At 49.1% G+C, this 13,406-nt stretch overlaps 1 protein-coding gene across 1 annotated transcript in view; it reads right to left on the bottom strand.

Annotated features, from left to right (window-relative positions):
• The window catches only part of supt16h (SPT16 homolog, facilitates chromatin remodeling subunit), a gene marked incomplete at its 3' end in the record, with an annotated part of 91,597 nt that extends 78,631 nt beyond the window's left edge, over positions 1-12,966 (bottom strand). The window contains exons 1-2 of the mRNA XM_041180971.1: positions 12,857-12,966; positions 8,462-8,556 (exon numbers count right to left, since the gene is read on the bottom strand). Of these exons, the coding sequence (XP_041036905.1) occupies positions 8,462-8,556; positions 12,857-12,966 (205 nt within the window). The remainder of the gene's footprint in view (positions 1-8,461; positions 8,557-12,856) is intronic.
• Between the last annotated feature and the right edge of the window lie 440 nt (positions 12,967-13,406).

The raw sequence follows: 13,406 nt of genomic DNA, 5'->3' as shown, positions 1-13,406 counted from the left end.
GGGATGGTGAGGGGGAGGAGAGGAGGAGGGGTGAGGGGGAGGGGGAGGAGAGGAGGAGGGGTCAGGGGAGGAGAGGTGGAGGGGTGAGGGGGAGGGTGAGGAGAGGAGGAGGGGTGAGGGGGAGGAGAGGAGAGAGGGGGAGGGAGGGTGAGGGGGAGGAGAGGAGGAGGGGAGGGGGAGAGAGGGTGAGGGGGAGGAGAGGAGGAGGGGTGGGGGAGGGCTGAGGGAGGGGGAGGAGAGGAGGAGGGGTGAGGGGGAGAAGAGGGAGGCCAAAAAGCTTCCATAACGAAATTCCAAACCCCGCCCCCCACCGCCAGAGAAAGGTTTTCCGATTGTAATGGGGGCGGTGGGTGGGGAACGACCAGGCGCCCGGACCCCGGACCAGACCTGTTTCGATTCACCTCCTCCCCTCTCGCGCTGACCTCTCTGTCCTCGGTCAGCCGCAGCCGGCCCTTTGAGGCCGGGCGCCGGCAGGAGAGTGTTTGGGGTGGGGGGGGGGGCGCCCTGCCTCCGATGGGCCGAAGGGACGTGCTTTCTGCGCTGTCCACCCTCTGTGACTCGATCGGGCCCTTCACAGCCTCCCCCCGCTCGGCATCGAGCCCGGAGGTCAGCAACTTTCCGGCCAGGAACTCCGGCCTCCGTTCTGAGTTCCCTCGCCAAGAACCCCGCTTCCAAAGGTGCCGCTCGCTATCCTGTTCTCGGGGAGGTTTCCGACAAAGCTGCCCATGATTCCGCCATTAACACCTACTCAAGTATCACGCAACGTACGTTAATGACTCGCATGAGGGGAAGTGACTGGACGACAGCCCAGTTTGTGGATGACCCACAAATAGGTGGGAGGGCAAGTGTTGAGGGCGACACCAGGAGTCTACAGAGGGATAGAGACGGGTGAAGTGAGCGGGCAAAAACGTGGCAGGTGGGATATAATGTGGGGAAATGTGAGGTTCTGCACTTTGGCAGGAAGAATAGAGGAGCTGAATATTATTTACATGGAGAAAGACTGCAGAAAGCTGCAGCACAGAGGGATCTGGGGGTCCTCGTGCATGAATCACAAAAAGCTAACGTACAAGTTCAGCAGGTCACAGGGACAGGGAAGGGAAAGGGAATGTTGCCCTTTATTTCAAAGGGAATGGAGCATAAAAACAGGGAAGTCTCGCCAAAATAGGGAAAAAGCTTCTGACTATCTACTCTGTCCGTGCCACTCATAATCTTGTAAACCTCTATCAAGTCTCCCCTCAATCTCCGTCGTTCTAGTGAGAACAGTCCGAGTCTTGCTACAAGGCGCCGGTTAGACCACACCTAGAATACGGTGAACAGTTTTGGTCCCCTTACCTAAGGAAAGATATCCTGGCGTTGGAGGCAGTCCAGAGAAGGTTCACCAGGTTGATCCCGGGTGAGGAGGGATTTTCTTATGAGGAGAGGTTGAGTAGGTTGGTCCTGTGCTCGTTGGAGTTTAGAAGAATGAGAGACGACCTTATTGAAACATATAAGATTCTCAGGGGGCCTTGACAGGGGAGATGCTGAGAGGCTGTTTCCCCTTGTGGGAGAGTCTAGGGACCAGAGGGGAAAATCTCAGAGTAAGGGGGTCACCCATTTAAAACAGAGATGAGGAGGGATTTCTTCTCTCAGAGGGTAGTCAATCTGTGGGATTCTTTACCGCAGAGGGCTGGAGAGGCTGGGTCGTTAGGTATATTCAAGGCTGAGATAGACAGGTTTTTAATCAGTGAGGGAATCAAGGGGTATGGGGAAAAGGCAGCAAAGCGGAGCTGATGATTATCAGATCAGCCACCATCTGATTGAATGGTGGAGCAGACTCGACGGGAAGAATGGCCTACTTCTGCTCCCACGTCTCATGGGGGCTGGTCCCCTGCTTTGTTTCTTCACCACAACCATCACCGCTCCCTCTGCCTTGTCTTCCATGTCCCCTTTGTCGTTTAGTCTCCCCACCACAATCAACGACCCGACCCCCCCCCCCCCGCCACCCTAATCCTCGACCTTCCCCTCTGTCCCCCCGCTGACAGCACCCACCCCCACCCCCACCCCACGTTTTACAGCAGCACAAAGCCTTCCCACCTCCCTTCAGTTCTGAAGAAGAGTCAGATTCAACTCCAAAACCGTAAGAAATAGGAGCAGAGGGTAGACGCTCACTACCCTCCGAGAGAAGAAATTCCTTCGCCCCCCCCCCCCTCAGTTTTAAACGAGCCTCCCCCTCATTCTGTAACCACGTCCCCCCGAGTTCGAGATTCCTCCACTCGTGGGAACGCTCTCTCACCATCCACCCTGTCGAGTCCTCTCAGAATCTTGTACCTTTCAACAAGGTCGCCCCTCATTCTCTCTAAACTCCAATGAATGAAGGCCGAACCTGTTCAGCCCGGTTCTCGATAAGTCAACCCCTTCATCCCGGGAATCAGCCCAGCCAATCTCTTTTGAACAGCCTCCAACGCCAGTCTGTCCTTTCTTAAATAACAGGGACCAGAACTGTACACAGTGCACCAGGAGCGGCCTCACCAACACCCTGTACAGTTGTAACAAGACTTCCCTATCTTTTAAACTCCAACCCCCCTCACAATACAGCCCAAAATACCATTTGCCGCCTTAATCACTTGCTACACCTGCGTGCTAACTTTTTGCGTTTCATGCGCAAGAACACCCAGATCCCTCGGTGCTGCACTCTTTTGGAGTCTCTCTCCATTTAAAAAAATAACGTTAACCCTTTTCACTATTAACTATTTTTCTTTTCCCACCTATTTTTACATTTATTTCAATCCATTGTTTTATCTCCAACTTTTAGCCCATTTCGATCCCTTCCCCCCACCCCACCCCAACCCAACCCCCCAAGGGACATCTGCCACTAGCTTGCTGCCCTTAATGTCCCCATTAGCACATTCCTTAAATAATATCACCACCGTCAACACCCCTTTGTCCTTTTGTCTGTGACATCTTTGGCAATCTCTTCTTTGCCTCCCCCTATCACTGGCCCTCACACCACCTCTACCTGTCCACCCACCAACCCCCCCCCCCCCCCCCCACCAGCTTATATTTCACATTTCACCTCTTTTCTATATTTCTTTAGTTCTGTTGAAGAGTCATATGGACTCGAAACGTTAACTGTGTCCCTCTCTGCAGATGCTGCCAGACCTGCTGAGTTTTTCCAGCTATTTTTAACATTAACTCTCATTTCTTTCTCCGGCTGCAAGCCAGTGACTGATGTTGATTCACGATGTGGTACTGAGCACCAGTATCCAAGGTTATCAAAGCAGCTGATAGAACAAATCGGAAGGAACAGTTTACAGACATGGTGGTCAAAGGGACACACTCGGTGACTCTGTCCCAGAAAATTGAAATCCTTTCTCGCAGATCCGACAGTTACTTCTCTTCAGCTGTAGTTGAGAGCGATGTCACAGAGACAGAGAGGTCTACAGCACAGTAAAAAGGCCCTTCGGCCCATCGACTCTATAGTTTCCTCCTCTCACCTTAAGTCTATGTCCCCCAAGTCATTGACTCTTCCCCCCCTGGGTAAAAGCTTCTGACTATCTACTCTGTCCACGCCACTCATAATTTTGCAAACTTCCATCAAGTCCCCCCTCGATCTCCGTCGCTCCAGTGAGAACAATCCGAGTTCCTCCAACCTCTTCTCATAGCTAATAACCTTCAGACCAGGCAGCATCCTGGTAAACCTCCTCTGCACCCCCCCTCCAACGCCTCCCTATCCTTCTGGTAATGTGGTGACCAGAATTGCACCCAATATTCCAAGTGTGGCCTAACCAAGGTTCTATACAGCTACAGCATGACTTCCCAGCTTTTATACTCAATACCCCTGTCAATGAAGGCAAGCACGCCATATGTCTTCCTGACTATCTTGTCCACCTGCGTTGCCACTTTCAGTGACCTGTGGACCTGTGCACCCAGATCCCTCTCCCCCTAGATGCACTTAAGGGTTCTGCCATTTACTGTGTAATTCCTGCCTGTATTAGACCTTCCAAAATGCATTACCTCGCATTTGTCCAGATTAAACTCCATCTGCCATTTCTCCGCCCAAGTCTCCAACTGACCAATATCACTTTGTATCCTCTGACAATCTTCTTCACTATCGGCAACTCCTCCAACCTTAGTGTCGTCTGCAAACTTACTAATTAGCCCAGTTACATTTTCCTCCAAATCATTTACGTATACCACAAACAGCAAAGGTCCCAGCACTGATCCCTGCGGAACTCCACTAGTCACAGCTCTCCATTCAGAAAAGCACCCTTCCACTGCTACCCTCTGTCTTCTATGACCAAGCCAATTCTGTATCCATCTTGCCAGCTCACCTCTGATCCCGTGCGACTTTACCTTCTGTATCAGTCTGCCATGAGGGACCTTGTCAAAGACCTTACTGAAATCCATGTATACAACATCCACTGCCCTTCCATTGTCGATCGTCTTTGTCACTTCCTCGAAAAACTTGATCAAGTTAGTGAGACACGACCTCCCCTTCACAAAACCACGCCGCCTCTCACTAATACGCCCATTTGCCTCCAAACGGTAGTAAATCCTGTCCCGAAGAATCTTCTCCGATAATTTCCCTACCACTGACGTAAGGTTCAGTGGCCTGTAATTTCCCTGGATTATCCCTGCTACCTTTCTTAAATACTGGAACAACATTGGCCATTCTCCAGTCCCCTCGGAGGACATCTAACAGGAGTTCGATGAGGATATCATGGGCGATAGGTGGGGGGGGGGGGGGAAGGATATGTGGAGAACGCAGTGATGTAGTCACTTGACCTGGAGAAACCCAATGGTAGTACTCTGGGGACCTGGGTTCGAATCCCATCACGACAGTAAAAAAAATCTGGAACTAAAAGCTAATGATGGCCATTAAACCATTGTCATTAAAAAAAAACCCCATCTGGATCACTATTGCCCCTTTAGAGAAGGGTATCTGCTGTCCTACCTGTGACTCTAAACCCACAGCACTATGGTTGATTCTTAAATGCCCTCTGAACATGGGCAATAAACGCTGGCTGAGCCAGTGATGCCCACATCCCATAAGTTAAAAAATACACCCAAGGATGTGACTCATTAATGGCTTATTTTAAGGCATTGGTGTAGTTTTTAATATACATTCAATTAAAGTACAATCGTTGTGAGAGGGTAATTTTCTTTCTATTGTTGTTGCTGTTATTTAAATATATATATATACTGTAAATTTCTTTAGACTGTTGTAAAGGAAGCATCTTTTCATTTTCTGTTGCACTGCAGAATACAATTAAAACGGCTGCAGTTTGAAAGACATGTCCACTGGAACAGGATGACAGATACACACAACGTTGCAGTCCTGGAACAGAGCGCGCTATGAAAGACAGGATGGTGCCGGAAAGGAGTCCTGGACCAAGGGAGATGCCCGACAACAATGCATTTTAATTGGCTCCTGACTAGGTGACCGGGGTTTCCTGTGTCCTTTTCCCTCACATCTCTATAACCTGCTCCCTCTTTCTCTCTCCGAGCAAACTCCTGTCAAGAGGCAAAGGGGAAAATCAACCGTGAGAGACATTGGGAAGCAAGTTCTCAACCAGTGAGCTAAAGACTGGAAGTGCTGGAGGTCCACCTTGTATCATCAACAAGAACCCACAGGAATTTGGGAGACAGCGATCAAAATCAACCCATCGATTCCTGTGCTCCGGCATCGGTGTTATTGAACTGTTGAACATGTAAAATGTGTGTGTGTGCAGGGATTTAAGAAAAGAGTACAGTTCAAGTTATTGAGTTAGAAATTAGCAGTGAATATTTATTTTGTCACTGGTTAATGACAGTTTGTTCAGTAAACAGTTATTTACTTAGTAAGTTTACAAATCTGGTGCCCGTATTCTGTTAAATTAAACAGTTGGGTAGAATTGGGGCAACCTGGTGGTCAGGTTTTTCACACTCGTAGCTACTTGGGGAGCAGTGGGTCGCGATATTGCAGCACACTATCCCCATTGAGTCATGACAATACTTCACGTTCATGATTACTTATATTTCTTCCCTGCGAATGAGTAATGCTAAGGAACCGAGGGTCTAGTGAGATGGAGGAATGGAAGAAAATTAGTATTAGTGAAAACCACAGTGCTGGAGAAATTAATGGGGACTGAGAGCCGATAAATCCCCAGGGCCCGAGAATCTACACCCCGGGCTACTGAAGGAGGTGGTCATGGAAGTAGTGGATACGTTAGTCATCTTCCAGAATCTACCGAATTTTGGAACAGTCCAGGCAGATTGGAGGGAAGCAAATTTAACCCCACTATTTAAAAAAGGAGATGGGAATAAAACAGGGAATTCCAGGCCAGTTAGCTAAACATCAGGGGTAGGGAAAATGCTAGAGTCTATGATAAAGGGTGTGATAACAGGACACATAGAAAACATCAACGGGATTAGACAAAGTCAACAGGAATGAATAAAAAGGGGAATTATGTTTGACAAACCTACTGGAGTTTTTTGAGGATGTAACTAGCAGAGTAGATAAGGGAGAACCAGTGGATGTGGTGCATCTGGATTTTCAGAAAGCTTTTGATAAAGCCCCACATAAGAGGTTAGTGAGTAAAATTAAAGCACATGGGATTGGGGGTAATATATTGGCAGGGATTGAGAATTGGTTAGCAGACAGGAAACAGACAGTAGGAATAAATGGGTCTTTTTCCGAATGGCAGGCAGTGACTAGAGGGGGACCCCAGCTAGTAACAATATATATCAATGATTTGGTTGAGGGAAGCAAATGTCATATTTCCAAGTTTGCTGACGACACAAAACGAGGTGGCAATGTGAGTGGTGAGGAGGGTGTTAAGAGGCTTCGAGGTGGTTTAGACAGGTTGAGTGAGTGGGCAAATACATGGCAGATGCTGTATAATGTGGATAAGTGTGAAGTTATCCAGTTTGATGGGAAAAACAGAAAGGCAGAGTATTATTGAAATGGCGAGAGATTGGGAAACGTAGATGTACAGAGGGATCTGGGTGTCCTTGTACACCAGTCGCTGAAAAAAGCATGCAGGTGCAGCAGGCGGTGTAGAAGTTAAATGGTGTGTTGGCCTTCATTGCGAGAGGACTCGAGTACAGGAACAGGGATGTCCTACTGCAGCTGTACAGGGCTCCGGTGAGACCACACCTGGAGTATGGTGTGCAGTTTTGCTCTCCTTACCTGAGAGAGGATAGACCTGCCATAGAGGGAGAGCAGTGAAGGTTCACCAGACTGATTCCTGGGAAGGCAGGATTGTCGAATGGGGAGAGATTGGGTCGACTGGGCCTGTATTCACTGGAGTTTAAAACAATGAGAAGGGGGGGTCTCACTGAAAGGTATAAAATTCTGACAGGGATGGACAGACCGGATGCAGGGAGGATGTTCCTGATGGTGGGAGGTGGGGGGAGAGAGTCCAGAACAAGGGGTCACAGTCTTGAGGATACGGGGTAGACCATTCGGGACTGAGGTGAGCAGGAACTTCATCACTCGTGTACCTGTGGAATTCTCCACCACAAGCTGTGGAGGCCAATTCACTGAATATATTTAAGGAAATAGGTAGATTTCTGGACTCTAAATGCATCAAGGGGTCTGGGGAGAGAGAGAGCGGGAGTACGGAGTTGAGATAGAGGGTCAGCCATGATCACAATGAATGGTGAAGCAGGCTCGAGGGGCTGAATGGCCTCCTCCTGCTCCTAATTTCTATATTTCTAGTGCATGAATCACAGAAGGTTAGTATGAAGGGTGTTATCTAAATGGTGAGAGATTGCAGAGCTCTGAGACACAGAGGGATCTGGGTGTCCCAGTGCATGAATCACAGAAGGTTAGTGTGCAGGTACAGCAGGTCATTAGGAAAGCTAATAGAAAGCTATCATTTATTGTGAGGGGGAGTTGAATATAAAAGTAGGGAGGTTATGCTTCAGTTGTACAGGGCACTGGTGAGACCACATCTGGAGTGCCGTGTACAGAGTTGGTCTCCTTATTTAAGGAAGGATGTAAATACGTGGGAAGCAGTTCAGAGAAGGTTTACCAGACTCATACCAGGAATGTGCAGGCTGTTTTATGAGGGAAGGTCGGACAGGTTAGGCTTGTACCCGCTGGAGTTTAGAAGAGGGAGAGGCGACTCGATTGAAACCTTTAAGATCCTGAGGGGGTCTCGGACAGGGTGGATCATGGAGAGGGTGTCTCCTCTTGTGGGAGAATCTAGAACGAGGGGGTTGGGGGGGTCACTGTTTAAAAATAAGAGGTCGTCCATTTAGGACAGAGATGAGGAGAAACGTTTCTCTCTCTGAGGGTGGTGAGTGTTTGGAACTCTCTCCCTCAAAAGGCGGTGGGAAGCGGAGTCTGTAAATATTATTAAGACTGGGCGGGATAGATTCTTGATAAGCGGGGGAGGGGGCTGGGTTGGGGGGGGTGGGCGGAGAGGGAGGTTAATGGGGTCTCTGGAATTTAAGTCCAGTGACAATCCCACTTCACCACCGCCTCCCCCTTTACCTAGCGCTGGGAATCTGGGATTAGAGGAGTCAGATCTTTTGTTGACCGGTGCAGAAATGATGGGCTGAACAGCCTCCTTCTGGCGCTGCAGACGTCTAGGAGTCAGGGGTAGGCAGGGAATGTGGAGTTCAAGTTACAATCAGATCAGCCACTATCTTACTGAATGTGGGGTAGCAGGGTTGGAGGGGCTGAGTGGCCCCTACGCCTGCTCCTGATTCATATGTTCGTATGAAAGCTCAATAACTTACTTATTTTTTTAATTGAGCACTTTATTTCTATTTAAATTCATTATTTTATTGTGTGTGCGAGAGAGCGTGAGAGAGCAAGTGAGTGAGTGTGTGTGTGAGAGAGTGAACGTGTGAGAGTGAGTGCGTGAATGAGTATGTTTGAGAGTGTATGTGAGAGTGAATGGTTGTGTATGAGAGTGTGTGTGGGTGTACGTGAATGTGTGTGTGTGTGTTAGAGTGAGTGTGAGAGTGATTTTGTATGAGAGGGTGTGTGTATATGAAAGTGAGTGAGAGTGCGAGTGAGTGAGTGTGTGTGTGAATATGTGAGTATGAGAATGCATGAGTGTGAATGATTGTGTGTGAGAGTGTGTGTATGTGAAAGTGAGGGTGTTTGTGTGTGTTAGAGTGAGTGTGAGTGTGATTTTGTATGAGAGGGTATGTGTATATGAAAGTGAGTGAGAGTGCGAGTGAGTGAGTGTGTGTGAGAATATGTGAGTATGAGAATGCATGAGTGTGAATGATTGTGTGTGAGAGTGTGTGTATGTGAAAGTGAGCATGTGTGTGTGTGTGTGTGTTAGAGTTAGTGTGAGAGTGATTTTGTATGAGAGGGTGTGTATATGAAAGTGAGTGAGATTGCGAGTGAGTGAGTGTGTGTGTGAATATGTGAGTATGAGAATGCATGAGTGTGAATGATTGTGTGTGAGAGTGTGTGTATGTGTGAAAGTGAGGGTGTGTGTGTGTGTTAGAGTGAGTGCGAGAGTGATTTTGTATGGGAGGGTGTGTGTATATATATGTGTGAGTGCTTGAGAGTGTGTGAGTGAATGGGTGTGTGTGAGAATATGTGTGAGTGTGTGTGTATGTGTGAAAGTGAGTGTGTGTGTTAGAGAGTGAGGTTTTGTATGAGAGGGTGTGTGTATATGAAAGTGAGGGAGTGTGAGAGTGACTGAATGAATGAGTGAGTATTTGTGTGAGTTTGAGTGTTTTGAGAGTGTGAGTGTGTGAATGTGTGTGTGTGTGTGCGTGCATGTGAGTGAATGATTGTGTATGAGAATGTATGAAAGTGAGTGAGCAAGTGAATTAGAGTGTGTGCGCACGCGCGCATGATTGAGAGTGCTTGTGAGTGTGAATGATTGTGTATGGGAGTACATGTGAAAGTGTGAGTGAGAGGAGTGATTGTGTGAGTGATTGTGTGAGTGATTGTGTATGAGACTGTGTGTGTGTGTGTGTGTGTGTGTGTGTGTGAGAAAGTGATTAACTGTGTATAAGTGAGTGAGAGAATATGTGAGAGAGTGTGTATGAATGTATCTGAAAGTGAGTGTGTGTGTGTATGTGTGAGAGAGAGGGAGAGAGAGTGCACTTAGACTGGGAGTGAGGTACACACACACACACACACACACGTGCACACACGCACGCGCACACACGCAGGCAGGTAGAGGCTGCTCAGTGTGGCCAAACACATGCTTTCTTACTCCCAGCCCGAAATCCTGGGAGGAGAGAGGAGGAAGAAAACCCAGGCTGGAAGGCAAGTTGCTTCCGACCCCATTTTCAGACCAACTCCGCCAAGGCTGGATCGGCACATGCACCACCAGGAGGCAGCGCAAGGTTGGTGCTAGTTAAACCCAACTCCTCAGCTCGGCCCCGGTCCCCTCCACTTTTGCCGACGATTGCTGTGCTATGGTGGGTGGGGGGGGGGTCGCTTGACGTTTCGATGATGCGATGCTAAAATTTGTGGGTTTGAACTCTTTTATCGGTCGTCTTAAATGATGCACAGATCCCAGTAACTGCCAGGTATGATGCTGCTGTCTCCATGCAGGCTCCTTTTGCATTTGTCTCCGAATAGATTACCGTGTGACTCCATACATCATACCACGGGCAGTGCTATTCTCCAGCCCCCCGTTAACCTTTGCTCTTCCGAGCACCACCAAGCACCTTTACATTACAATGGCGTGTGGACACACACAACATCCCCCTTTCTTAAAAAGGAAACTGTCTAGATGTTTTTGTTTCCAAAGGTCATAAGTCAACAAGCAGGCCCCTTCTGAAGAAATCACCTGACCTATACGGCACTCGACAAGGGGTTGTTTTGCTTGTGTTGAACTGCCGAGCCCTTTAATTAATGAAAAAGATCTTCAGTTGCGAACCTGCTTGTTTTGAGGACAGCGCTGTCGGAGAACAAGCTGAGTAAGGAAGGGCTGCCCTAACTGGCTCCCCTCTCTCTTACTCTCTCTACCTTGCTTGCAACTGTGGCGTGGGGCTATCAAACCCTCATCTGAGTGCAACCGGTCGGGATTTGGACCTGCAAAGCCGCGACCCGGTGGGGGAGAACTTCCAGACATCCACCGGGACCCTCGGGAGGGAAGTCCACGTCGAGAGCGCCGAGACCCATGCGGGCTTGGACCCTGTATAGCGCCCACCCTCTGAAGCCCACCTCTGCAGAGAGCTTGTCCCTTGTTGCTCCGTGTGCGCACGCGCTGGGGGAGTCGTTCAGAAAGAGATGGTTAGTTATACTTCCCAAAGACAACAGCGTGTTAACCGGAGTTTTGAAATAAATGAATCAACCATTCTGAGTGTTTTGAAGGAAGTCTGGGCAGATTCTCTCCTCTTCTGGACACTAGAGGTTTAGGGACACAATCGGCGACAAAATTAAGCGTTTAAACTAATGGCCCGGCCAGTCCTGCTGAGTCACACACGTACTCTTCCCACCCCTTCCACCTCACGCTCGGAGGAATGGTGCTGGTACTCCATGTTCCTGCCGGGGACTTGGCTCTCGCCCTTTGATTCGCTCTCTCTGCTCTATCGAGTCGAGTGACCGTTTGGTGGCAGCCCTTCCCTTCTCCGCCCGGAAGAGAACGTCGCTCCTCGCTTGGGCTCCACTCGAACACCTTCTGAGCTCGGACCTCGGAAAGGAAGGTGGATTGGGCTGGCAAGTGGCAAATGAAGTCCAAGACAGAGAAAGAGAGAGAGAGAGAGAGAGAGAGAGGGGTACGAGGTGGAGGGGCAGTATAAAATCAAAAGGGAAGAGCCTGGAAATGGAGGGACCTCGGTGTAACGCTCCAACCCCAAAACGAAGAAGTTAACAAATCGAGGGACGAAGTAAAAGTTAAAGGGACCTCGGTGTGTACACAGGTCAATGTAGGTGGCAGTGTGTGTTGATAGAGCAGTGAATAAAGCATACAGCATCTCAGGCTCTATTAATAAGGGCATTGGGTGCAGGAGTGAGGAGGGTCATGTTGAATTTGTACAAGACACGAGTTAGATTTCATCTGGAGTACCGCTTCCAGTTCTGGGCGCCAGACTTGAGGAAGGACGTGAAGGCATTGGAGAGAGAGTACAGAGGAGATTCACAAGAACGATTCCCGGGACGAAGGACGGGAGCTATGAGGAGAGATTGGAGCAGAGGTTGGGCAAAAACTGAGTTACCTGTAAAGACTCAGCAGGTCCGGCAGCATCGGCGGAGAAGAAAAGAATTGACGTTTCGAGCCCTCGTGACCCTTCGACAGAACTAGACCCTTAAAGACCGCTCCCAGCTGAGAAACCGTTCCCACCCAGAACCAGAGGGAGCAGGGTCAAAATAACAGGCAAAAAGGAGTAAATGTGAAGCGAGGATAATTCTTTTTCACCCAGAGGGTGGTTGGAGCCTGGAACGAACTTCCTGAGACGGTGGTGCAGGCAGGTTCGATCGAGGGTATTCGAAAGGTAATTAGATTGCTACCCGAAGAGACAGAACGTGCAAGGTGACAGGGATGGGGCAGGAGAGGGGGGGAACGAGGTGGAGTGCCCTTCCAGACAGCCAGTGCAGCCTCGATGGGCCGAATGGTAAAGATACTGCGAAGTTGCTGAACGGTTACCCATTCCTTTCGCATTCGATCTTGAAGGATAAATCGGCTGTACTTTCAACTCTTCCTTTCTTGTTGACCACTTGCCAACTCACTCCGGGCTTCAGTGCATTGTTTCGTTGCTACTGGTAGTTCCAATGCAGCTTTTGCTGAATTAATATTCAACGCCCTTCCTTTACTCCTCGTGTTTTTCCGTGGTGACATACTGATTCTCCAGGGAGTCTTTAAGGGTCGTGACTCCTTGGTCTGCCTTTCCTGCCTGCTGTTTTGCCGGCTCTCTCTCATCGATTTGGCAAACCGTGAAATTGAGGCTTGTTATTTCCTCCTGCTACCTTTGTGCCGTCTCCGAAATTCGTGTGTTCAGATCTCGAACAGCTTGTCTGAGCTCGGCAAGTTCAAGTCTGCGCGGGCTCTCCAAATGAGTGTTTTGACTCAGTGCCATCGCCCTGCCTGTTCCCCGTGGCCCTTGCACATGAGGTGATTCTTAAAAGAGAAACAATGCCCTCTTGAATGCCTCGATTGAACCTGCCTCCTGCACACTTCCAAACAGGGCATTCCAGACCCCAGCCACTCGCGGTGTGAAAATCTTCTCTCGCATCGCGTTCGCCTCTTTTGCAAATCACTTGAAATCTGTGCCCCTCTTGTTCTCGATCCTTTTACGAGTGGGGACATCCTCTCCCTATCGACTCTGTTCATAAGACACAGGAGCAGAAATAAGGCCATTCAGCCCATCCAGTCTGCTCTCCCATTCAATCACGGCTGATAAATTTCTCAACCCCCCCCATTCTCCTGCCTTCTCCCCGTAACCTTTGATCCCCCTTACCAATTGAGAACCTATCTATCTCGGTCTTAAATACACTCAGTGACCCGGCCTCCACTGCC

The sequence above is a fragment of the Carcharodon carcharias genome (genome assembly GCF_017639515.1).
Source record: "Carcharodon carcharias isolate sCarCar2 chromosome 27 unlocalized genomic scaffold, sCarCar2.pri SUPER_27_unloc_17, whole genome shotgun sequence".
NCBI lineage: Eukaryota > Metazoa > Chordata > Chondrichthyes > Lamniformes > Lamnidae > Carcharodon > Carcharodon carcharias.
This window is presented reverse-complemented; position numbering and strand designations above follow the sequence as displayed.